This window comes from Bidens hawaiensis, unplaced genomic scaffold (genome assembly GCF_021521415.1).
Source record: "Bidens hawaiensis isolate Kalapana, Puna unplaced genomic scaffold, B.hawaiensis_p1.1 tig00012719_1, whole genome shotgun sequence".
NCBI lineage: Eukaryota > Viridiplantae > Streptophyta > Magnoliopsida > Asterales > Asteraceae > Bidens > Bidens hawaiensis.
The window spans coordinates 479,279-505,562 of NW_027492051.1; the positions used below are offsets into that span (position 1 = coordinate 479,279).

The 26,284-nt window shown below is 38.3% G+C and overlaps 2 protein-coding genes across 2 annotated transcripts; one reads left to right on the forward strand and one right to left on the reverse strand.

Moving 5' to 3' along the window:
* Nucleotides 1-1,103: 1,103 nt before the first annotated feature.
* On the reverse strand, nt 1,104-2,939 carry LOC143541878 (putative purine permease 4). The gene is made up of 2 exons (XM_077034575.1): nt 2,894-2,939; nt 1,104-2,194 (listed from the first exon to the last, which is right to left on the reverse strand). The coding sequence occupies exons 1-2, from the start codon at nt 2,937-2,939 to the stop codon at nt 1,104-1,106; spliced, it is 1,137 nt and encodes a 378-aa protein (XP_076890690.1).
* A 19,126-nt stretch (nt 2,940-22,065) lies between these two features.
* Nucleotides 22,066-25,783, forward strand: LOC143541883 (vacuolar-sorting receptor 7-like). The gene is made up of 11 exons (XM_077034580.1): nt 22,066-22,423; nt 23,251-23,943; nt 24,031-24,119; nt 24,243-24,396; nt 24,488-24,646; nt 24,728-24,810; nt 24,899-24,962; nt 25,037-25,165; nt 25,276-25,379; nt 25,458-25,585; nt 25,673-25,783. The coding sequence occupies exons 1-10, from the start codon at nt 22,108-22,110 to the stop codon at nt 25,575-25,577; spliced, it is 1,911 nt and encodes a 636-aa protein (XP_076890695.1). The 5' UTR covers nt 22,066-22,107; the 3' UTR covers nt 25,578-25,585; nt 25,673-25,783.
* The last annotated feature ends 501 nt before the right edge of the window (nt 25,784-26,284 follow it).

The following is a 26,284-nucleotide window of genomic DNA, read 5'->3' on the forward strand; positions in this document are numbered from 1 at the left end:
CAATGACTACATCCACAACCCAGAGGCAGCCGTCATAAAAAAGAACATTACATGAACTTAAAATTACACCAATTCGACCACTCTAAGATATAACGATTCATAGATTATATTTATTAATATGTTCTAAAGATTTTGATTTTTGATAAACAAGATAATATGATCAATACAACCACAAATGTAGTGTACAAGGAATCTTTTTCTTATTTGTAAAATATTTGCGTAATGTTCCTTTTGTAATTTCTGTAATTTTAATGTAAGTTGTAATTGTATTAACAATATATGATAATTTTGTTGTTGATTGTATATTTCTTATTTTTTATAGTTAAAAATTTTTATCAATTACCCGTGTAATAAACGGATCTCAAGCTAGTTATATAATAATTGTCTTATCATAAATTGATAAAGCTACAATCTTTTCATTTAATGCTGATCTTCTGTTACAACCTCAGACAACTCTCGCAATGACTTCTTTTGTGACGATCACAGGTTGAGACATGGGAAAGTTTTATGGAAGGTTCCTCCACCGCCGACACCACCTCCGGTACCCCACCACCGTCTCCGGTATGATTGTGTCATCGCTAGTTTTTTTTATCATATCATTGGGAACATGGCCATGTGTTCGACCATGGCGGCGATTGAATCGGTAATCATGAACTCTTAGAAGTGAAGGCCACCGTGAGACGGTGAGTTCAGGGTGGTGGTAGTCGGGTGGTTGTGGGATTGGAATCTGTTGTGGCCATGGGATATGATTTCGGGGATTTGGAAGATGAATGAATAAATGAAATTTGGGGATTTGAGAGATGAATTAACGAATGTGTGAGAGTAAAGTGGTGCAGGGACTAGGTTTGGAGAGTAGGGGTAAAATAGTAATTACATATTTTGTTTAAAGTATTCACTTGACGGTGGACCCAGGTGCCTAAACTACGAAATGAACACCACGGGATTGAAGCTACGTTTTGAGTTTCACCAGAACGACACTAACTGTAATTAACTCGTAATATAAATATAACACATAAATATAGATTATAAATTAAATATAACTGAAATCTTATTATATAAAAATTTTTCATAAATTAATAAAACTACGATCTTTTCATTTAATGTTAATCTTCTGTTACAATCCCAGACAACTCTAGCAATGAATTTTTTTGCAACTCTTGACCAACACCATTATTCTCATCCTTCATCTTCACATACATCCCATACACATACGAACTGAACCCCCACAGACACATCACCGTAGCAACCACCTTCGGCCCCTTAAACTCATCACCATAAACCACCACACCACCCACCACATTAATACCCATCAACGCCGTCATACATATCCCACCAGTCAACGACGTGGTCATAAACACCATCCCAGCCGTCCCCATAAAACACACCTGCCATGTCACTATGTTAACCCCAACCACCAACCAATATTTTGTGGGCCCCAAATCAAACAACCCAACACTTTCATGTCTCATCTCCTTAAACCCCCCAGCCGCCGCCATTGCCACGGTGGCAACAAACGTGGCAACCATCTCCATCACAAATTGCATTTCCATAACCATTGCGTAACAATCCACCTTACTATAAATCTTTTCCATCACCGGGAGATAAAAAGCGAATAATAGCCCGGCCGAGGCGGTCGCAAAGAACCCGATAAAGTATTTCCGCTTGGTTAAACCTTCGGGTCGTTCGCCACTAGAACTCAACGCTAATAAAACACAGCTTAACGTAAGAAGCACGACACAATTAAGGTTAACAAACGTAATCTTTGTTTTAACGATGATGACCGACAAAAGGAGGGTGAATACTAGTTGTGAAGATAACACCAATGATGATGTGGACATTGGAAGGTACGAATTACCCCATGAGATGCAAAGATTACTCATCACCAAAATCAACCCTACACCAAAACATAACCCTAACACGTTCATATCAAACCCCGAAAAGGGTTTTCGGGGATTAACGTTTTGGAGGCAGTACGGGAGGTATATCGGGATGAGGAGAATCGGGAATCCAGCCGATTGGATCCACGTGGAGACCCATCGGCTGGATCCCTTGTGGATGAAGTAGAATTTGATGAGAAGTGAGGATGCGACTGATCCAACAAAGAGACATATGAATGTGATGATCAAAAGAAGTTTGTAGGTTTTAAAGTCGAATTTGGATTTGTTGGATGTGAACATGTTGCGGGTGGTGGTGTCTTGGTGAATGTGGTGAGATGTTCATGGAGAGGAATTAATAAATAATAGTAATTATGAGGATGGTGAGTGAGGGATTTGTGAAAATAAATATAAAGGGATTTAAAGTAGTGATTTGGGGAAAAGTGAGACAGTCAAGAGGGGTTCAAAGGCTTTATATTTCGGACATCTGTTAAGTCATGTGTACCACTTGGCACAAAAGAATGTGATAATGGATTTTATGTGGGCATAACCGACTAGAAAGTGTGATGAAATTGATTTAAATTTTAAAGTAAATTGTTTATATTCAAATTCAAAGCCCTACGCAAAACATGCTGTTTGCACTGTTGAAATTTTTATGTAGTTATTTAAAATTAATTGTTTATATTAAAATTCAAACACTTACGAAACACATGTTGTATGCCTCGTTGAAAAATTTATTTTTATATAGTAATATATGATTTATATTATAAATAGAACGCACATAATAAGAATGTATATTCTTAATGATTTAATTATTAGTGATTCATGAGGTAAAATTTTCTTTTAGATAAATTATGGATTTGCCTATGAGGTTTAGCTCAACGGTTATTGTAGAGAAAGTGAAAAGTTGAGTTGGATACTATAATGCTTCAAGTTTGAATCTGATTCTGACCGGTTTATCATAGTGGACCCTTGGACGACGGGCTTTCTTGGAATTTAAGATGGTGGGCTTGGGCTACCCAGTGCTATCTGTAATCGCAAGCGTATGAGGTCAGCTTGTGTCATTGGGGTACCCCGAATAGTCGGGCTTTATTCATTGGTCGTTAAAAGATAAATAAATAAAGGATTTATGTTTAATTGTTTATAAGTATGCTAATTTTATAATATGCCACTAATAAAATTACAGGGAAATGTTATACAAAGGAATACAAAAACTGAAAAAAAATTTGTGACCACATAAAATTCTCCTCAACAAAATATTCCAAAAAAATTAACAAAAAATCATAACTCAAAATATAAATAAACAACGTAAAAAATTTTAAAAACTCAAATGTTTCCTCCGTGATTCTCGTTCCGGAAAAAAACAACGAAAAGACACAATGTTGAGAACAAAGACACAATGACAAATGAACAAAAGACACAATAAAGACACAATAGATCGCAAAATATAACACAATGCCGAACAAAATATAACATAATGTTGAGTAATATAACAAAATATTAAGAAAAAAAGACACAATGTCAAGGAAAAAAGACACAATCAATGGCGAAAGTAAACACAAAACACAACGATAAACTAAAAGACACAATGATATTTTTCCTTCAACATTGTGTTTTTTATTTGTATTTATTAACGAGGAAGACGGTGGTGGAAACATTTTTGTTTTTTTACTTTTTTGTTTTTTTATTAAATTTTGAGTTATGATTTTTTTTATTATTTTAGGGGTTTTTTTGTTTGGCTATAAATTCTTCTCATCCTTCTTATTCTTGCCTCCCTTTCTAAAATATCTTGAATCAAATTACACTATGATGTTAATTAGAATTATACTTACCATAAAGTTTACATTATTATTTTTCAACTTTTTTCCAATTATATCATGACACTTGTTATGGGTCAAATTCTCGGTTAGGATCCTGACTGGGATCTTGAATCCTGACAATTGGGATCCTCAGCAGGTTCGGAATCCTAAGTCTTATTCTGTGTAAACTAGCTAATATACTTGCAGATTACTCTTTGATTAACGACCTGGAACAGATAGTAGACTGAGTCTTGCTAGTATTTCGGAGTTCCAGTTGAAAAGCACGTGGAAGCCAGAAGAACAAGTCTACAATGGTCATATGAGTGCAGCTCAAGTGAAGACCTAGTAAACAGGCTAGTTTTTAGGAATATTTGTTAATCTTGTTGCTATAAAAGGAGGCTGGTTGAGAACATTAGGGACAAACATCTCTCTGCACTCACAAAACTCATACTTGTACTTAGCTCTCGTTCTAATACAATTCTCGAATTGTAACCGATTTTACCTTGTTAATAAATTGAGGCATGGGATAGTTTTCCCCTCCCGAGGTTTTTTCCGAAGATTCTTATTAGGATCCTAGGCTTTTTCTTGCTATATCGTTGTGTCACCCTTTACATTTGCTGCATTTACTTGGCTTGTTATTGAGAAACACACACTACCTCACTTTACTAAGTTGTTCAATTAATACTTCGGCAATTTTTGACCAAAACAGTTTGGCGTCCATAGTGTGGAAAATGGTGTTTTTCATTCTCAAATCCTTATTCATTTTCATTCTAAACCACTATCTTGCAAAGCTATACTAAAAAATGGCCTCCCAATCAAAAGCTACATCCTCAGCCATGCTGTCCGTGATTTTCCGAACCTCTCAACCGCTTCCTCCTCTACCTGCTGCCCAAAAGAAAATGACCAATGTCGGCATTAACGTCTCAGGAACAGGAGGATTAAGCAGCATGCCACCTCCTACAAAAAGACCTTCAACGGACATGCCACTCCAAAGATCTGGGTCTCCTAGCACAAGACTCGTGCTTATGTCTAACAATGATATTTTTTATGTTTTAATGCAGATGAAGGAACATATGGAGGTTCAAAAGAAAACCAACAATTCAGTCATGAGGAGCTCTGGGATATTCGGTCACAAGGGAAGAAACCGGCGGAGGAATCCTTCACTCCATTATTACATAGGAACCTGAACTTTGAAGTATCAGGTTCCTAGGGAAATCTTTATGATGACTTCCTCCCCATGCAATCAACAAGCACGACGAATGATCTTGTCCAAGACACTAAGCCAACTCTTACTCGGGAATTTGGTGTTGTTCAAGGATCTCCAGCTAGGATTCCTAATACTGGTAATTTCAATAATGTTGTTGTACCTATAGCTAACCATGATGCTGCGCAAGATCCCGGTATTAGCCCGATGATACAGAAGGAATTGAAAAAACTCAAGGAACTCATCTCTAGTGTACCTAGGATAGTCCATCTGATTCCAAAGGTTGCACCAAGCAGTCATAGGATCTCAAGATTCGTACTCCCCATATGCGACACCGAGATCCCGAAGCGATTCCAAACTCCAAGCATGAAGTTGTATGATGGAACCACAGATCCTGAAGAGCATATTGCCCAATACCGAGAAAGAATGGAGATAAACCCTATACCTTAGAATCTCAATGAAGCCTGCTTATGCAAAGGCTTTGGCTCAACCTTAACTGGAGCTGCATTGAAATGGCTCTTAAATGTTCCTCCTTTATATATTAAATCTTTTGCTTATTTAGTTAACTTGTTTAATAACCAATTTTCTTGCAGTTGAAGTTTTGAAAGGTTAACTAGTGATTTTTATAGAGTAACACAAGGCAGAGATGAACCCTTTAGGGATTTCGTCAGCAAATTCATAAAGGAAGCCCTAGAGATCCCCAATCTTGATGTCGCAACGGCTGTGCAAGCCTTCAAAGTAGGCCTCAAGAAGGATAGCTCCTTTTATGAGGATCTCGCTATGAATCCATACAGGAACCTTGACGAAGCAAGGAACAGGGCTCTAAGGTTCATCAGGCTGGAAGAAGATGGAAGAATTCAGCAAATTCTGGATGGTTCCAAAAGCTACAACAACCCTAATAAGAAGTCGGATTCCCAATCATCTAAACCATATCAATCCAAGCTATATGCTATAAATGACAGGGTCAATGTGGTGGACGATGATGAATCTTATCCCAAAATAAATGATTATTGTTTTTCAGTTGATATTCCTGGACTAATGTGTGCTATGAAGGATCTTGGTGAAAAAGCAAGATGGCCACGAAAGAACTAGAAAAATGGTGTCTGGAAGGACAGGTCCAAATGGTGCGCTTTTTACGAAGATTTCGGTCATATGACGGAAGATTGTATTGCTCCAAGGAGAGAGATCAGTTACCTGCTTAGCAAAGGTCACTTGAACCAGTTGCTGGGAAAGAAAAATCAAAGCTGGGATCCCGAGCAGGATCCCAAAAGGGCGGAATTCCTACCTCCAGACGCTCGGATTATAAATGTTATCTTCGGAGATTTGGACATATGTGGCACATCCTACTTGGCAGCCAAAAGGAATGCTAAGATTGCTAAAGCAGAAAAAGCCAGAGGGACCAACGAAGATGATGACTTTGCCAAGGGAAGCCGGTGTCTTGTTCGATGATGAAGACCGAATAATATTCAGGATCTTCATCATGATGGCTTAGCTATAACCCTTTATATTGCTAATTGTTTTGTACGCAGGATCCTGGTGGTCAACAGAAGTTCGGTGAATATCATTCAGCGGGATACTCTGAAGAGGATGAATATCCCAAAATCCGAGATTGTGTCAAAAGCTTGGAGTTTTAGTGGGATTCAGTGGAGAAGCCAAGAGCACAGTGGGAGAGATCAAGCTTCCAGTCTATGTTGAGGGAGTAAACTCCGTCCATAAGTTCTATGTTATTGACGCGTTGACCTCTTTTAATGTTTTCTTAGGTAGAGCTTGGATCCATGAGATGAAAGCAGTCCCCTCAACTTATCATCAATGCATAAAAATGCCAACACCATGGGAGATAGTTAAAATTCAAGGATATCAATAATAAGACAAAGATTGCTATGCCTCCTCAATGAAGCCAACAACTAAACAAACTCAAGCATCGCAATCAAAGAACAAAGCACTTGATGTCCTAGAAGCAGCTGAACAAGAATTAAAGAAGTACAATTAGATGCTTAGGATCTTGACATCAAAGTGCTGATAGGAACTTGGATCCCTAAAGAAATAAAAGACCAGTTGATCAAGTTCCTCAAAAGCAGAATCTCAACCTTCTCTTGAAAACATGAGGATATGACAGGTATTTCTAAAAATATTATTACTCACAAGTTGGGATTGGATAAAAGTGTCAGGCCAATTCAACAAAAGTGAAGAAAGTTCTTACCCGAAAAAAATGTCATCATCCAAGAAGAAGTTGAGAGATTGTAGAAAGCAAAGATGATCAGGAAAGTAAAATTCCCAAGATAGTTAGCTAGAGTAGTGGTAGTCCAGAAGAAGAATGGCAAGTGGAGAGTTTGTGTTGACTACACGAACATCAACAAGGCTTACCCCAAATATCCTTTCCCATTACCACATATAGACTCCATGGTGGATGCGACTGCTGGGCATGAGATGATGATCTTTATGGATGCCTTTTAAGGATTCCAAAAAATCCAGATGGAACCCTCGAACCAAGAAGACACCGCATTCAGGTATATATTGTTACACTGCCATGCCTTTCGGTTTGAAAAATGCAGGTGCAACCTATTAGAGATTGATCAACATGATGTTCAAAGAAAAACTGGGGGACACCATGGAGGTCTACATCGATGATATGGTGGTGAAATCGAAGAAAAATTAGGGATCACCTCCGGGATCTTGAAGAAGCCTTTGATATCCTTGAAAAATAGAGCCTGAATTTAAACCCATCTAAGTGTCACTTTGGAGTGGGGGCATGTAAGTTTTTGGGGTACGTGGTTACTAAGAGAGGAATAGAAGCAAGTCCAGAACAGGTTAAAGCCATCACAAACCTGAAAGCACCTGCCAACATAAAGGATGTTCAAAGATTAATTGGCAGGATCACTGCCCTGAATAGGTTTATCTCAAGATCCTCAGAAAGGTGCAAAGAGTTCTACTAGATCCTTAAAAAGAACAAGAATTTTGAATGGGGACAGAAGCATGGGAAGGCGCTTGAAGACTTAAAGCCATAGCTTTCATCTGCACCTTTGCTCATGAAACCTGAAGATGGTGAGTCGTTATTCTTCTATTTGGCGGTATCCGAGATACAATAAATGGTGTACTAGTCAAGGATCACGAAGGAAAGCAACATCTTATCTACTATGTAAGTAAAAGTTTACTTGATGTTGAAACCAGGTATTCCCTTTAGAAAAGTTAGTTTTAACTTTAGTTATGGCATCTACCAAGTTAAGGCATTATTTTGCGGCACATACTATTTCTATTAAAACTAACTATCCTATTACAAATGTTTTGAGAAAACCTAAAATGTCTGGTAGGATGGCTAAGTGGTCTGTTAAATTGAGTGCTTATGATCTTTTCTATGAGCCTAGGACAACAATTAAATCCCAAGCTTTAGCTTACTTTGTGGCTGATTTTAGTAAGGATATCCAGCAGGAAGTTGACTGGGAAGTTCAACAACTAGACCAGGATAAGGATAAATGGATATTGTTTACTGATGGGGCCTCAAATGTCATGGGGGCAGGTTTCGAGCATGTGTGATAGATATAGGGAGGAAGTTGGGATGAATATCTCCTTCTAATGGAATTTTAATACAGCAACAGTTATCACAGAAATATTTAGGCAGCACCGTTTGAAGCATTATACAGACGTAAGTGTAGAACGCTAGTATGCTGGTTTGAAACTGGAGACAATCAATTGTCTAGACCAGAAGTAGTCTAGGAGATGACATATAAAGTGTTGCAGATTCGTGAATGACTCAAAGCAGCAATACATAGACAATAGAGTTATGCAGACATTCGTCGCAAGCCGTTAGAATTTCATGTAGGCGGAAAAGTATTATTGAAAGTATCACCATGGAAAAGTGTTGTATGATTCGACAAGAAAGGCAAACTAAGTCCTCGTTTCGTTGGACTGTTTGAAATATTGGAACGAATCTGTACAGTAGCCTATTGTTAAGGCTCAAATTTTCGGTATCCTCAACAAACATTATATTCGGGAGAACTCCAGGATGCGGTATCCTCCAAGGTAATAGGTATCCTAAATATATTATATAATGTTCGTAGTCTTTCCTTGTTTATCAGGTCAAAGAACGTTGCCTTGATCTCCAAATGACTCGCACTTTCAGTTAATAGAACGTGGCAGGAAAGGAAACGTGCTGATTAAGAGGTTTAACGGCTAATTGGACTCACTCCATAGTTTCCTAAAATATAGAAAAGTTTGTTAGACTCTTTTTTGTTATAAATAGAGCGATAAGCTTCGATCAAAACACATACTAGACACACGAGACTTACTAGTACTCGCATTCTCTGTAATCACGATCGAGTTTCAGCTCCACACTTGTAACCACTTTGTTATTAATAAATCGGTGGTGATAGTTTTCACCACCAGGGTTTTTTTCTTGTTATCCTTAGGATAACAGGTTTTTTCCTCACAACAAATCTCTGTGTTCAAGCCAATTTTACAAGAACCTAGTCCCAGTTTACTAATTTGGTTGTAAAATTATGATTGTTAATTTTGACCAAAACAATTTGGCGACCATCTTGGGGCCACGGTGCTTCAATCCTTGAAATTCGTTTATTTCATTTTCAATCACTTTCATTCTCTTGACAATGGCCTCACAACCAAAAACCATTTCAGTCTTTTCTCCGGTGGTCACTGCTGCTTCAAATGTCAACCCAGGACATCCACCACTGCTGAAGAAAAATACTCAGCCTAGAGGAGAACTTCCACCATTCGCGGGATCCTCTACACGGGTAGACCTGGTTATTTCTAACAATGATATTTTTGCTTTGATGAAACAGGTCAAAACTCACATTGAGCAACAAGAGAAGACCAACTCAAGGCTATTTAAAGAGATTGAAGGGATCAAAAAGAAACCACGGCAGGAGGCCACTTCGATCATGCCCAGGGTCCTTGATTTTGGTTCTCCAGGATCATCTATCCTTCAGAATCGCGGATCCTTGGGGACACAATCAGCAAGGATTCCGCCCCAGCAGCAGTCAGGATACTAGGAGACCTACCCTTCGGAATCCTCAGAATTATCCAGACCTACGAGGCCGGACTCCATCAACATGCGGCCTCGTTCAACCATGCCAGCCGGCATATTCTCATCAGGATCTCCCATGGTGTCCTCTGAAGTGCATATTGGAGATGACATCCCTATGCAGACGTCACCTTATCCTGAGGATACTCTCTATGGAGGAACTAGCCGTCAAGGCTCAGGATACTAGAGACCTAACCACGACCTCGGTAATAGTTACGTACCATGAACATAATCTTTATACACTAACCATGAACATGTGCAGGATAAGGGGGCATCCCTCAAGATAGCCAGGAAATTGCAGAAAATGAAGGATATGATTTCCAATATCCCAGGGATAATACGTCGCTTAGCTGAAGTTCTCGCAGGTAGCCACAGGTTATCCAGGTTCACTTGGCCTATATGTGACGTGGAGATCCCCAAGAAATTTCGGACACCCAGCATGAAGCTGTACGACGATACTACAGATCCTAAGGAACACGTAGCTCAGTACAGAGAAAGGATGGAGATCAACCTCGTCCCCACTGACATCAAAGAAGCTTGCCTATGCAAGGGATTCGGTTCAACATTGATGGGGCCAGCCCTCAAATGGTTATTGAGTATTCCTTCCAACACTATTACCTCATTTTCCTATTTGATTAACCTGTTCAATAACCAATTTTCTTGTAGTAGATCTTTTAAGAAAATGATAGGTGATTTATATAGAATTGTTCAGCATAACAATGAATCCTTAAGGGATTACATAACCAGATTTAGAAGGGAAGCTTTGAAAATCCCCAACCTTGACATGGCCGCTGCTATCGAAGCCTTCAAGATGGGACTAAGGAAGGATTCTCCTTTCTATGACGACCTTGTCATGACTCCATGCAGGAATCTTGATGAAGTCAGAAACAGGGCATTAAGTACATTCGGCTAGAGAATGACAAGAAAGTTCATGGAAGCTCGGTTACCCCGAATATGAGTCCACCAACAGAAAGTCAGACACTCCACAGAAATTCTTTAGGCCCAAGCCTTATTCCAAGCAGGATAATCCCAGGATAAATGCTGTGGAGGAAGACGAAGATGACGATGAGTATCCTAAAATATCCAAATATTGTTTTAACATTGATATTGGTGGTGTGATATGTGCCACGCAGGATTTAGGTGACAAGGCTAGATGGCCCAAGAAAAATGAAAAGCCCGGATCCATCAAAGACAAGTTCAAATGGTGTGCATTCCATGAAGACTTTGGCCATCGCACTAAAGATTGCATAGGACTTCGGAAAGAAATAGGATACCTTCTTAGCAAAGGATACCTGAAGGAACTGTTTGGAAGAAACAAGAACAAGAGTCAGGATCCTGTCAAGATACCTGAAAGGGCACCTTCTTTTCCACCCGGAGCTAAGATTGTATCCTTTATCTCGGGAGGATCCGACATCTGTGGAACCTCATATTCAGCAGCCAAGAAGCATTCAAAAGAAACAAAGATGGACAACAGAGAAAGACCTTTCCGCACTTCCACTCTGACAACTCAAAGGATCATATCCTTCGACAAGGAGGATCGATGTGATCTTGTGGATCCCAACCATGATGGTTTGGTAATCACTTTATGTATAGCTAACTGTTTTGTGCGCAGGATACTCGTTGATGGAGGAAGCTCTGTGAACATTATCCAAATGGATGCCTTGAAGAAGATGGATATCCCGGAAACGGAGATTATTCCAAAATCCTCAGTTCTCGTAGGATTTAGTGGCAAGACTAAGAACACTTTGGGAGAAATCAAACTTCCAATATATATTGAGGGAACTAACTTTCTACAAAAATTTTGTGTTATTGACTCATTGTCTTGTTGTAATGTGATATTAGGCAGGCCCTGGATCAACAGCATGAAGGCAGTACCCTCAAGTTATCACCAATGTGTAAAACTCCCAAGTCCTTGGGGAGTCATCAAAATTGAAAGTGATCAGCAAGATGCCAAGGAATGTTATGCTTCATCAATGAAGTGGACTAAAAAGCCTACTTAAGCATAGCAATTACAAAAACAGCCGGGAAAGGTCATGCAAGCAAGAGAGCAGGATGTCAAGGATGTATCTTTGGATCCTCAGGATACTGAGATCAAAGTATTATTAGGATCAAGTATTCCTAAGGATATTGAGATGGAATTGATATCCTTCCTAAAGAAAAGAGCTTCTACCTTCGCCTAGAAACATGAAAATATGACAGGTATCTCTAAATCTATAATTACTCATAAACTTGGTATAGATAAATCTTTCAGGCCGGTACATCAAAAGCGAAGGAAGTTTGCTCCTGAGAGAAACATTATCATACAAGAAGAAGTGCAGAAGCTGCTCAAGACCAAGATGATAAGAGAGGTCCAATATCCTAGATGGTTAGCCAATCTAGTTGTAGTCCAGAAGAAGAATGGAAAGTGGAGAGTATGTGTGGACTTCACAGACCTGAATAAGGCCTGTCCGAAAGATCCATTTCCACTCCCACGCATTGACTCAATGGTGGATGCAACTGTTGCCCACGAGCTGCTACCCTTCATGGATGCATGCTCAGGATTTCAATAAATTCAAATGGAACCTTCAGACCAAGAAGATACAGCCTTCATGACTCCCACAGGTATATACTGTTATACTGCAATGCCTTTTGGACTAAAAAATGCTGGTGCAACATACCAGAGGCTAGTCAACATGATGTTCAAAGACCAACTGGGGGACACGATGGAAGTCTACATAAATGACATGGTGGTAAACTCAAAAAAGGCCGAGGATCATCTCAAAGACTTGGAAACAGTATTTGATATTCTGGATGAATACAACATGAAGTTGAATCCAGCCAAGTGTCACTTTGGGGTCAAAGCAGGAAAATTCCTTGGATACATGGTCACCAAGAGAGGAATAGAAGCAAGCCCTGAGTAGATCAAAGCTATCCTGGGTATCAAATCACCAAGAAATGTCAAAGATGTACAAAGATTGGCCAGAAGAATAGCAACACTTAACAGATTCTTCTCAAGATCTTCAGAGAAGTGTAAAGACTTTTATGATATCCTGAGGAAGAATCAAAAGTTCGAATGGGGAGAAAAGCAAGAAAGGGCATTGGTATCCTTTAAGGAATACTTATCCTCAGCACCACTCCTGATGAAGCCAATTGACGGTGAAGCATTATCCTTGTACTTAGCTGTTTCCGGAAATGCAATAAGCGCCGTCTTAATCAAAGATCATGAAGGTCAACAACATCCAATATAATATGTAAGTAAAAGTCTACTAGATGCTGAATCCAGGTATTCCTATCATGAAAAGTTAATTTTAACACTTATAATGGCTTCAACTAAACTAAGTCATTACTTTGAAACTCATGCTATACACGTAAAAACTAACTATCCTATTAAAGCTGTTTTGAGAAAACCAAAAATGTAAGGTAGGATGGCAAAATGGGCTGTAAAACTTAGTGCATACGATATCTTGTATGAGCCAAGGACAGCCATCAAGTCTTAAGCACTTGCCGACTTTGTGTCTGATTTTAGCCAGGATATACTCGGAGAAGTAGAAAAAGAAGTTCAGCAATTGGAGGTCATGGAAAGTTGGACCTTGCATACGGATGGTGCCTCCAACATAAAAGGAACAGGTCTAGGTATCCTGCTAAAATCGCCACAGGGGGACATTATACCTCTATCCATATCTTGTGAATTTCAGGCTACTAATAATGAGGCTGAATATGAAGCCTTAATAGCTGGTTTGCAATTAGCTAAGCATATGAGGGTCAGGTATCTTCAATTTTATGTTGATTCTTTGTTATTAGCTAACCATTTCAATGGCTCTTATGCAGTGAATGCAGAAAACTTAGTAAAATATTTAGAAATAGTTAAGAAATTAGCTATGTGTTTCGAAACATTTGATATAATACAGGTACCAAGGGAAGAGAACACTGAAGCAGATGCTTTAGCAAATTTGGCATCAGCTCTCAAGATACCAGGAGATGTCAAGATACCTATCGTGCATATCTTGACTCCAGCAACAAAGGAGAACCACGAAGTGATGGAGACTTCAAAACCTGAAGATGATCCAGTATCCTGGACCAATCCCATAATACGGTATCTTCAGGATAACGAGATCCCAGAATGAGAAAATCCCAGAGCTTTCCGAATGAAGGTAACCCAGTCCATTATCTTAAATAATGTTTTGTATAGAAAATCACTTGCATGTCCATACTTGAGATGATTGGATTATCAAGAAACACAAGAAGTTCTCAAGGATATACATGAAGGTGATTGTGGAAACCACACTGGGGGCAGAGCCTTAGTATCCAAAATACTGAGGACAGGTTACTTCTGGCCAATAATGAAGAAGGACGCAATGAACATCTCCAGAAAATGTGATGCTTGTTAAAGACACAGCAACATCCTGCATCAACCAGCTGAACCATTATATCCTATCATATCCCTGTGGCCATTTATGAAGTGGGGAATGGATATTGTGGGAAAGCTGCCCAAGGCCCCTGGTGGAAAGGTCTTTATACTAGCCATGACAGATTACTTCTCCAAGTGGATCGAAGCAAAGGCGTTTGTCGAAGTTAAAGAAAAGGATGTGATCTCATTCATCAAACGCAACATCCTGACAAGATTTGGTATCCCAGCAGAGATTGTCTGTGACAATGGATCACAGTTCATCGGAAGTAGAACAACCAACTTTCGTGAAAGTTGGGGAATCAAGATGGTGACTTCAACTCTAGTACATCCTCAAGCTAATGGTCAAGCAGAATGCAGTAACAAGATCATCATTAACAATTTGAAGAAGAAATTGGGGTCCAAGAAGGGAAAATGGGTTGAAGAACTACCATTTGTTCTTTGGGCTGATAGGACCACTTCAAAAAATGCAACGGGACAAACACCTTTCTCCTTGGTGTTTGGGGCCGAAGTTGTTATCCCTACAGAAATGGTGATCCCCACAGCAAGAACCAACATCCAGGATATTAAGTCCAACAACCAAAGCCTTACTAAAGACCTGTATACCATTGATGAACTCAGAGATCTCGCCAAGATCAGAATGGCAGCATACCAACAAAGAATAGCCAAGTCCTACAATAAGAATATTAGGATTCTAAGATTCCAAGTAGGAGATATGGTGTTAAGAAAGGCATTTCAAAATACCACTAACCCAACGGATGGAAAGCTAACTCCAAAATGGGAAGGCCCTTATTTGATTGAAGCCGAAGCTGTAAAAGGGGCCTGCATGTTAATCAATATGGAAGGTGCTCCTACACCAAGAGCTTGGAATGTTATCCATCTTAAGGAATATTTTTGCTAGTATCCTTGACTGGTATGATCGTATCATTTCAGAATAAAGTTATGTTCCCTTGTTTATTTTTTCGTTATCACATATTTAAAATTTTATTACCTCTAAATCAAGTTTACTGACTTAAGCATCGGAGGGGTGTTAGCCAGGCTAACACCCACCCCTCATCAAGAGCTTAGTGTTTTGCAGTTATCCCAAGGATACGTTATCTTCACAACAGTCAGAGGCTGATCACCTCACACACGAATATGATATCCCTGATATCTCCCAAGGTTTAAAGGTCTTCACCTTTCCAACGAACGCCTGGAGCGCACGAATAAGATATCCTGGATATCTTCTAAGTTTTAAAGGTCTTCACCTTTCTAACGCCGCTTGGAGCGCACGATGATTCAGATATAGTTCGAGGCAAGCGGACCAGACCAGCTGATAATCCGTTTGTTGTTGGCTATATACCGGATCCTTAAGATAAGTGGCAGACGTGTCACACATATGGTTTATAACATTTTCATGTTATCTAAGGTTTATAACATTTTCATGTAATCTAAAGTCTTGGCATTATCATGCCTGTACGTTTGGGACTTTCTCCAGCTTTATCTCAAGTTTAGACATTTTCATGTTTCTCAAGAAAAGGCCATTTCGCCTGTAAAAAGGCCTTGTCGCCAGTTAAAGGGCTTCATCGCCAGATTTGTCTAACTTTGTCTTGACAGATCGAAGATCGGCCAGGTCACGAAGGGTAGAGATATTTCTAAGTTGTTTTTAACTTAGCAAAATACCCAGAAGCTTGATACTTAAAAAGATCAACAGTTGGGGACATCATATGTAAAACTTGTTAAGTTTATAAACGTCCTCTACAAAGGTACTCTTCACACTTAGTCCTTTTACGTATTTTATCTTTCAAGACATAATCTTTTGGTTTAATTATGACAATTTACACAAGACATAAGGCTTTATTTTCCTTAAAAATGTTTTATCTTAATATACAATAGGATTTCAAAACATGCTTTCTAAAGATAAAAACCCTTAAAATATCTCACTCTGAAAAAAGACAAGTTTAAGAATTCTGTTTCAAATATATTTTATAGACATGCTCTGATCAAAATATATTTAGACAAGTTATCCAAAATGACAAACAGATAGGACACAATGCTTAAAGCCAAAAGATTATGTTATTACTAATCATAAGTGCAGGAAAATAAAATGTCAACACCGGATTTCGTCTTGAAAAGTCAAGATCCCTCCACCCATGTATCCTAGTATCCTAAGCATAATATTGTTCAAAGACAGAAAAGTAAATTGTTCAACAGCCATTACAACCCAACATCAAACCATAAACAAACACATAAACCTTAAAAAATTGGGCTCAAACCTTTTCTTTACCGCTATCATCGCCCAATTGTGCTCCATCACCAACCGCCTTCACCGCATCCTTGATCGCCGCCTCCACAGCCTCCTCCGCTGACTTCTTCGCTCAACTTGGGCCAGCCTCCTCCACACTTTCACCATTAAGCTCAGCCAAAACTCTCTCCCAAGCAGCCACATCCCAAAAAGGAGTATCGACACCAGCATCCTTGGCCTCCTTAGCCATCTTGAGACGAGACTGAAAGATCGAGATAGCCGCGGATTTCTTGGCTCCCTCAGCAACCTCTTGGATCCTAATCAGAGCTCTTGCCTCCTGGTGAACCAACTCCCTCCTAGCCAATGCGAGCTCCTGCTTCAAGTCCTCATTCTCCTTGCTCATCTTGTCGAGAAGGTTGGTCTTGGCGGTTCCAATCTTTAGCATCTCGGCAATACGAGCATTAGCATTAAGGAGTTCGTGATGGAGATCACTGAATTTGGAGGATAACAATCCTAGCCCCTGATCAAGTCAAAACATCCTTAGCACACATTATCTATAGGATATAAAGATAAAACATGAAGACCAACCTGGTTGTATTCAAGATCGCATGTCGGAGAGGAGTCGGAGGTATCCCGGGTCTTCCTCTTTTTCGAACCCTTGGCACGACTGCTTTCGGGTTTTGGCTGGGGAACAGGAGCAGCTTCTTTCTTCTTAATGCTGCTGGTGGAGACCATACTGTCAACATCCTCAAGCACGAAAACGGAAGCAGATTTACCTAACAGGATACAGGTTAGTGCCTCTAATCCTTAAATTTTTATTAACATATCGAAATTTCTTACCAGACATAACGGACCCTGCTAACGGCGATGGTTTTGAGGGGCTTGACTAGAAACAAAACGTCCTCTCCTCCTCGTCGATAAGAAAAAAAGAACCGAGCTTGGCCTCAGTCTCTTTGGTAGGAGGAGCAATCTCGAAGAACTTCAAACCTGCAAAAGACAAAAAAAATCAGTTACGAATATTATCGGCATACATTTTCAAGATAAGGTATCCTACTTTTGGCGACCCAAAGATACGGAAGACTCTTAGGATGACGAAGAGAATCTATCTTAATATAGAAAAATTGTCTCTTCCACTTATCATTATTCTGGGTATTTCTCAAAACAAGCGGGGTTCAGCCGGATTTGGTTTTAAGAAGGTATCTTGAAGATCCGTGGCTGCGAAGGTCATACACAGAAGCAAGCTTGGAAAGAGTGAAATCGAGAGCATGGTCGGCGATTAATCTCTCCAGAACAAACAAGGTCTGCCAAACCATGGGCATGGTTTGGGCAAAACTAAGACCGGTTCTGGAAAGAACTCGGTAGTAAAGGCAGGGAAGGGGTAAGAAAAACCGATTTTAAACAGCAAAAACGGGAAACAGATCCAGGTTTTTGAGACAAGATCAGAAGAAAGGGCGGCGTCAAAAGGTCTAAAAACAGTTCTCAGAGGAAAACAACCCCGAAACTGAAAGTTAACAATGTCGGTATTGCCAAAAATATATATCTCACTCGCTGGACTAGCAAGGAGATTTTGTGACACAAAATCTTTGACACCAGACCTATGGAGTTTCGGACTCATGATTTGAGAAGATGAAGATCAAGAGAAATAAGAAAATATTATATTACCTATGTAGACGGTTGAATGAATTAGGAATATTTATCTTGGATAAATATAGATGCTTAAGGGTCACGGATGATTGACACATGCAACGAGATCTTCCACACATGTAGAAATTCAAAATTCAAAATTCAAAATTCAAAATTCAAAAATTTTACAGCTGTAAACCATATCTACAGCTGTTAAATTTGGGGACAATTGTTAGGGCTCGGATTTTCGGTATCCTCAGCAAACTTTATATTCAGGAGAACTCAATGATGCGGTATCCTCCAAGGTAACAGGTATCCTAAATATATTATATAACTAACAATTTGTTCATAGTCTTACCTTGTTTATCAGGTCAAAGAACGTTGCCTTGATCTCCCAAAGACTCGGACTTTCAGTTAATAAAACGTGGCAGGAAAGGAAACGTGCTGATTAAGAGGATTAACGGCTAATTGGACTCACTGCATAGTTTCCTAAAATATAGAAAAGTTTGTTAGACTCTTTTTTGTTATAAATAGAGCGATAAGCTTCAATCAAAACATATACTAGACACACGAGACTTACTAGTACTCGCATTCTCTGCAATCACGATCGAGTTTCAGCTCTACACTTGTAACCACTTTGTTATTAATAAATCGGTGGTGATAGTTTTCACCACCAGGGTTTTTTTCTTGTTATCCTAAGGATAACAGGTTTTTTCCTCACAACAAATCTCTGTGTTCAAGCCAATTTTACAAGAACCTAGTCCCAGTTTACTAATTTGGTTGTAAAATCACGATTGTTAATTTTTGACCAAAACACCTATCGCTTATGCTTACCAAAAGAGATAAATGGAATACATGATGTATTCCACGTCTCTAATCTACGTAAATGTTTTGCTAACGAAACTTTAGCTATGCCTTTAAGAGACGTCGAAATTAATGAAAATCTAAACTTTGTAGAGCAACCTCTACAGATAGAAATTTAAAGTTAAGAAATTTAAGAGGTGGAAACTATAATTAGTCAAAGTAAAGATGGAACTCCTATAGGGATCCAGCGTTTACCTAGGAGTTAGAATCTGAAATGAGAAAGAAATACCCATATCTATTTTAACGAATCTCGAGGACGACTCGAGATTCATTCCAAGGTGGGGAAGGATGTAACATCCTGAAACTTTTGGTCTAAATTTGACAATTCATAAAATATGAAGGACTAAAAATGCTCCCAAATGATTAGAAAATCAAAACCCCAGACATGTACGACAGGAACCATCACAAATGATTAGGCACTGTGACGCTACACGATGGACTCACCCTATAGACCACAGCGATACGAAAAGTCATCGTTAAGTAATCAGGAACACGTTTCAAACCACGTGTCGACACGTAGCGATTCATCAAGCCACGTGGCGATGACGCAACACCATGTAGTAGTCAACAAGTCTAGGGCGACGTGAGATACATGACAACCCCTTTTTCTCTTCATCGCAATACGCGATGGATTCCAAAATCAGCAATAAAAGAGGGAGAGCCAGGGACTTCACTTCCCATTCCAAATCAAAATCCAACACACGCACTTTACCTCGAAGTACGTGCCAAGACCCTCTTACAACGAACAGCGAGCCCGAAGTTTCGACGATTCCTTTCCCTAACACAAGACGGGTAGTAGAAATGATGCTCATTTAATCTTAAGCTTATACTCCAAGTACCCGTGTTAAGGTAGGGGTTCCCCTTAAGTTATTTCAAAACATGGCTTAGACCCTTATCAAGGGTATAGCTTAAATTGGAAAGTTTTAAATATGTATTTTTTAGCTTTTCATATTTAAATGCTATAGTTAAAATAGCATTTCTTCATGACTAATAAATACAAATTTTTTACATACAAATGTTATAGTCAAATTAACGTTTTTTTAACAAGAAACATAAAGATATTTATAATTAGACGTTTCTTCATGAAGAAGAAACGTAGCATATAATTAGTAATTAAACATAAAAACTACATGTCGAAATGTATTATTCAGACAAATGATTTAACAAGGTTTAAATCTGTGTAGGTTAGACTAAAGGTCTAAAGCTAGATCATTCGATCTAGATAGTTATAAAGTTATTTTTGTATTACGTGTTCGAGGTAACGCACAGACATATATCAGTACAAAAACTGATCAGAACAAAGGTGAATAAGCTCATACTTTTATAACTTTTTAAATCAAGTCATTAACAGTTTACATGGGACCAAGTATCCCTAAAACTATACAAAATAAAAAAATAATCGTTGGTCATTAGGCTATCGTATACGTTTGTCTAGATCCTTACATATGTGGGCGGTCGGTGGGCACACCCACCACGCGGTCATTCCTCCGCCATGACGGGCCGGGTCAAAGTTATACCCACGTGGAGAATGGTCTTGTGTATATTGGTAGTTTCTAAGTACTCGAGCGTTGCGGTGTTTGCTGAGCCGTTTTGAGTTGAGCTTATAATAGCATTTTAGAATTTCAGGACTTGATTATTTCCTTTTCGACGGATCGGGTCACAAGATACCCATAGGGAATAATTAAGTATATAAAATGTTTTAGAGTTAACGTGCTCACCAACATTTGTTGCTAACGTATTTTATAAACTGTTTTACAGGTATTCAGGAATAGACAATAGAAGATGGTGGTTTAACCATTTGACGATCTGATGGCTCAGGTATTTTGATGTAATTTAAAAAGATGTAAATTAATGTTTATCAAGTTAAACTCTTTTGTAATATCATCGAGTGGTTAAATCCCAAAATTTAGAATATAATAATATTTTAATAAAAAGACTTCCGCTTTACAACCAATACTCTGATATATTTTCAAAATAGGTATCAACATTTGATCACAGACCTAGGCCCGTGAAGACAGATGCATCACATGCATCTATTGACAATTCAATGCGAATGAAAATACAATCACATGCCTAAAGATTATACAATTACAATTCAAGTTACAAAATGGTCCAAATCATTAGTTATTCATCCGATTGTACAATTATATAAAAACAAAAACAATTCAATATCCATCAACAACTTGAGACGAGTTGACTTGAAATACAACCTACCCATATACAAATACATATAAAAAATAGCAAGCCTACAAACTTAAAAAGTATTTATATTTAACATCAAATCTCAATAACTTTCCATATAGCCACTCATTTTAACAATTTTTATTTAGTAAACATGAGATCCGTTAAAAAAAACCCTTAAAATACTCAGGTAAATCACAACTTGCAATAGAAAGATAACCTTAAAGATGTTATGATAAAAAAAAATACCAATGGAAACAGCGTCGCTTACGAAGGTGAATCATCCACTTGTCACCGCACATTTTCGTTTAATATAAACAATATTTAGAATCAGGGATGAGCCCGGGATGGTACCGGTACCGACCCCGAAAATCCGATCCCGAAATTCGAAAATAGTTGGTATTGGTACCGGTACCAAAATGTTCGGTTCGGTATCGTTTCGGTACCGGTATTTCGTGAAAAATTTGGGAAATACCGGTACCGGTACCGTACCGATACCAAAAACTCAAAATTTGGTACTAATTCGATACCGATGATACCAATCGGTGCCGAATTCGGTACGGGTACGTATCGGTACCCGTCCCACAAACGCTAATCCCTATTTAGAATCCAAGATTCCAACAAAACGTAGAAAGAGGGAAAGAAGATGGAAAGTAACAGTCAAGTAGTTGGGATTGACTCATTCCACCATCCTAACCTTCAAACACCAATCCCGCACCCGTTTCCTTTACGCCAAAACCCATAAATAACGACCATGTAAAAATTAATATTAATATAATATCAACTTATTTCCCCTCTTTCTCTTCTCTTTAAGTCTACCCTTGACTTATACTAAATCAATTTTCCACAGCCTTATACATAAACCTCTGTATCTCACTCCCCTGTTTCATAACATATTTCCAATCTCAAATAAACCAATATGGGTGTTGGAACACTAGGCTTAAGTTGGAATATTATTATTAATATTATTATTATGATATGGGTTATGAAGGAAACAGAGGGAAGATTTGTTGTAGAGAAGAGCAGCATAAGTGTTCTGTCGCCAGACAATCTTCGATCGAAACATGATGCAGCCATAGGTAACTTTGGGTTGCCGGATTACGGTGGTTCGATGGTTGGTACGGTGGTGTATCCTCGGAAACCGGCTTCGTCTTACGGTTGCTCGAAATTTGATGGTGACAGACCGTTCAAGTCGAACAGTTCTAGACCTACTATTTTGCTTCTTGATCGTGGAGGTAACTTGATGTTTGACTTTGACTTTAAGTTTAAGTTACGTGTTTGGTTCGGTGGCTTACGATGATTCCTGTAGTTTTTTATTGGTTGATATATTTTATTGTTTGTGTGATGTCATACTTTAAGTCAAACAAAAAAATAACATTTTTTAGAGGATCAAAATATTGTAAACTGAACGATTCATGCATGATGCATCTTTATAACATTTTTTTAATTGAATAAAATAGCATATTGGAGTTGATAATAAAAAGAATAATTTATAAACTGATAACACAAACTTTTGAAATGATGAGAAAATTATTTTGACACTATGAAACAATAAATAAAAATACAGAGTATTACTCTTTCAAAATATTTTTATAATTAAGTTAATATAAAAAAAACAACTTCGTTTTTTTTACACGAAATAATTTACCAATCCAATTCGTTATATGAAGCCCATGACTTGTTTAAAACACGTATTTTTGAAAATTTTAAAGAACATTGATTAGTAGCACAAAAGTACTATATATGTAGAGGCTATTTGTATAAACCTTTTGCTAATAAAAATTTTATGTAGATTCTTTGAGACGTAACATAAAGTTATGAACATTTGAATATTTGGAACACGAGCTCTTTGAATCCTGACTCGTTTAAGACAAAAGCTATTTTTCATTTAAATTTTACAAGTACTTGTATTTTAAACAAGTTCATGACTCTCATATGTCAAAATTAAGCTGAATGACTTTTACGTATAAAATGAATGATATGTTGGGTTATTTTGAATAATATTAACCTTAACAAATTAATATTATTTAATTTGGTGGTTTTGTTACCTACAATCACACAGATTGCTACTTTGCCTTAAAGGCTTGGCATGCACAGCTGGCTGGTGCGTCAGCTGTACTAGTAGTCGACGCTATAGACGAACCCCTAATAACCATGGACTCACCGGAGGCCAGCACCACCGCAGACGACTTCATAGAAAAGCTCATCATTCCATCCGCACTCATCCACATATCTTTCGGTCAATCCATAAAAGACGTCTTACAAAAAGACCAAGAAGTCCTCTTAAAACTCGACTGGTCCGAGTCCATGCCCCACCCAGACCAGCGTGTCGAGTACGAGCTATGGACCAACAGCAATGACGAGTGTGGGGCCCGCTGCGACGAACAAATGAATTTCATTAAAAACTTTAAAGGCCATGCTCAGATACTTGAAAGAGGCGGTTACACGATGTTCACACCACATTATATAACATGGTATTGTCCAAAGCCGTTTGTGTTCAGCGATCAGTGTAAGTCTCAGTGTATCAACCACGGGCGCTATTGTGCACCGGATCCCGAGCAGGATTTTGGTGAAGGGTATAATGGGAAACAGGTGGTGTTGGAGAATTTGAGGCAGCTTTGTGTTCATAGAGTTGCTAATGAGACCAATAGGTCTTGGGTATGGTGGGATTATGTGACTGATTTTCATATTAGATGTTCCATGAAAAAACAGAAATATAGTATAGGATGTGCTGAACATGTCATTAAGTCACTTGGTAAATATTATTTATATTTCATACAACAAAGGTTTTGATTCATGAAAAAACGAGCTAACCGTTTAAAAATGTTAAATGAATCACCAGGACTGCCTAATGACAAGATACAAAAATGTATGGGTGACCCTGAGGCTGATGTCGATAATGAAGTACTAAAATTTGAGCAGGATTCACAGGTTTGGTTTCCATTTTGAGTCACAATATCATTTTAAAAAGAAGACGGTAAATGACATGTTTTTGTTTTTGTTTTTGTTTTTGTTTTTGTTTTTGTTTTTGTTTTTGTTTTTGTTTATAATAAGGTTGGACGAGGATCACGCGGTGATGTAACCATCTTGCCGACACTAGTTGTCAATAATGTTCAGTACCGAGGGAAACTAGAGAGAACTGCTGTGTTACGAGCCATATGCTCGGGGTTTAAGGAGACAACTGATCCTTTTATATGCTTAAGTGGAGGTACAGTTTGATATTTTGATTCCGTCAAATGTAAAAGTCAGCATATGCATAAGCATAATCTTTATGTTCTTATACATCGTATATGTTATAGATCTCGAGACAAACGAGTGTCATGAAAACAATGGCGGTTGCTGGATCGACTCACAAAATAGCATAAGTGCTTGCAAGGACACTTTTAGGGGAAGAGTATGTGAATGTCCTACAGTGAATGGTGTGCAATATCAAGGAGATGGATACACATTCTGTAAAGGTATTCATGTCTCAAAATTTATAACTAAAACCGCAAACTTTATGTTCCATGTCTTATAACCTTGGAGTGTTCAAATGACAGCTGTTGGGCCAGGTAGATGCACGGTCGCCAATGGAGGATGTTGGTCAGATATAAGAGACGGAAGGAAGTTTTCGGCTTGCTCGGTTGAGTTTCTTTTCTACTTTTCATGAGTCTGTTACTAAAGCAGTTTATGTTTCGGGCCTTCACATTAGATTCATGGTTGTCTCGCAGGTGAACAACATGACTGGTTGCAGTTGTCCACAAGGTTTTCGTGGGGATGGTCTTACTTGTAACGGTGAGATCTTCATTTGCATTGCTTACTCGGTATCTATTAAAAGTTTTTGTTTTATAATTTTTATAAATGTTCAGATATTGACGAGTGCCAAGAAGGCTTAGCTTGTAAATGTGACGGGTGCACATGTAAGAACAATTACGGTGGATATGATTGCAAATGCAAGGGGGACAAACTTTATATAGCCGATCAAGATACATGTATCGGTAAGTAGTAAGCTATGTTTTTCCCGGTCCCATTGGTTGACAGGATATTGATGGGCCTGTTTTTTTTTTTTTTTTTTTTTTGGTTTAATATTTTTATTTGGATTATGCAGAAAGGAAGGTGTCAAAGTACACTTGGTTCATTAGCTTGTTGGTACTAGGGGTGGTGGCTAGTGCGGGGTTAGCTGGTTACATTTTCTATAGATATAGATTAAGGGTACGTGTAACGTACCGAATGTTTATACTTTATACAACTAGTTTTATAGATGATTCAATATACTGGTTAATGAAATAGGCGTACATGGACTCGGAGATCATGGCAATTATGTCTCAATACATGCCTCTCGACAACCAGAACCAAAGTCAAGTCATCGTTCACGAAAACGAACCTCTGCGTCAAACATCAACCGTGTGATGCATAAGGTAGTTTATCTCTTTATATGCTTTGTTGAATTCTGTCATGTTTTCAGTTTTTTATAGGTTTCTTCTTACAAGAGTTTCATTGTGCAGATGAAATACACGGCTCGTGGTACGATTTTCATACCCAGGACTTGAACTGTGTGTGTATAAAGTTAGATAGCGAGATGTATATATGTTGTTAAGTAGCAATATGAGTACACGCTTATACATGTTTGAAAGCATATAATATTCTACATGAATATACAATAAGTAAAAGAAAACTCTTTTTGAATACGAATATAAGCATTTTCCTAGCTTAGTAAGTTTTGAAATAATATCATATAAAACGCACAAATTATAGTTAATCTGGGAAAAAATTAGGAAAGGGGGGTTATTAAAATCGAAATCAAAAACCCTGACGTAATAATCTGAGAAATTGTTGTACAACAAGAGTAAGTACCGGTGACGGCGGTGCAATTGGTAGCGCCGGAGGCGACCATGCCCCCTTGGAAAATTAGCACTTTTGGTCCTTCGAGTATTAATTATGCTAATTTACCTTTTTCTTCGCTTTTTTTTTGTTGTTACAAGTAATATTTGTGTTTACTAGTGACGGAGTCATAAATTTTTTCGAACAAGTTCATTAAGTTTCGATATTCTAATGTCTATCAACTTGAATTTCAATCTCTTGGATTAGGTTAGGGCAGGCCGGACTTCAACAATATC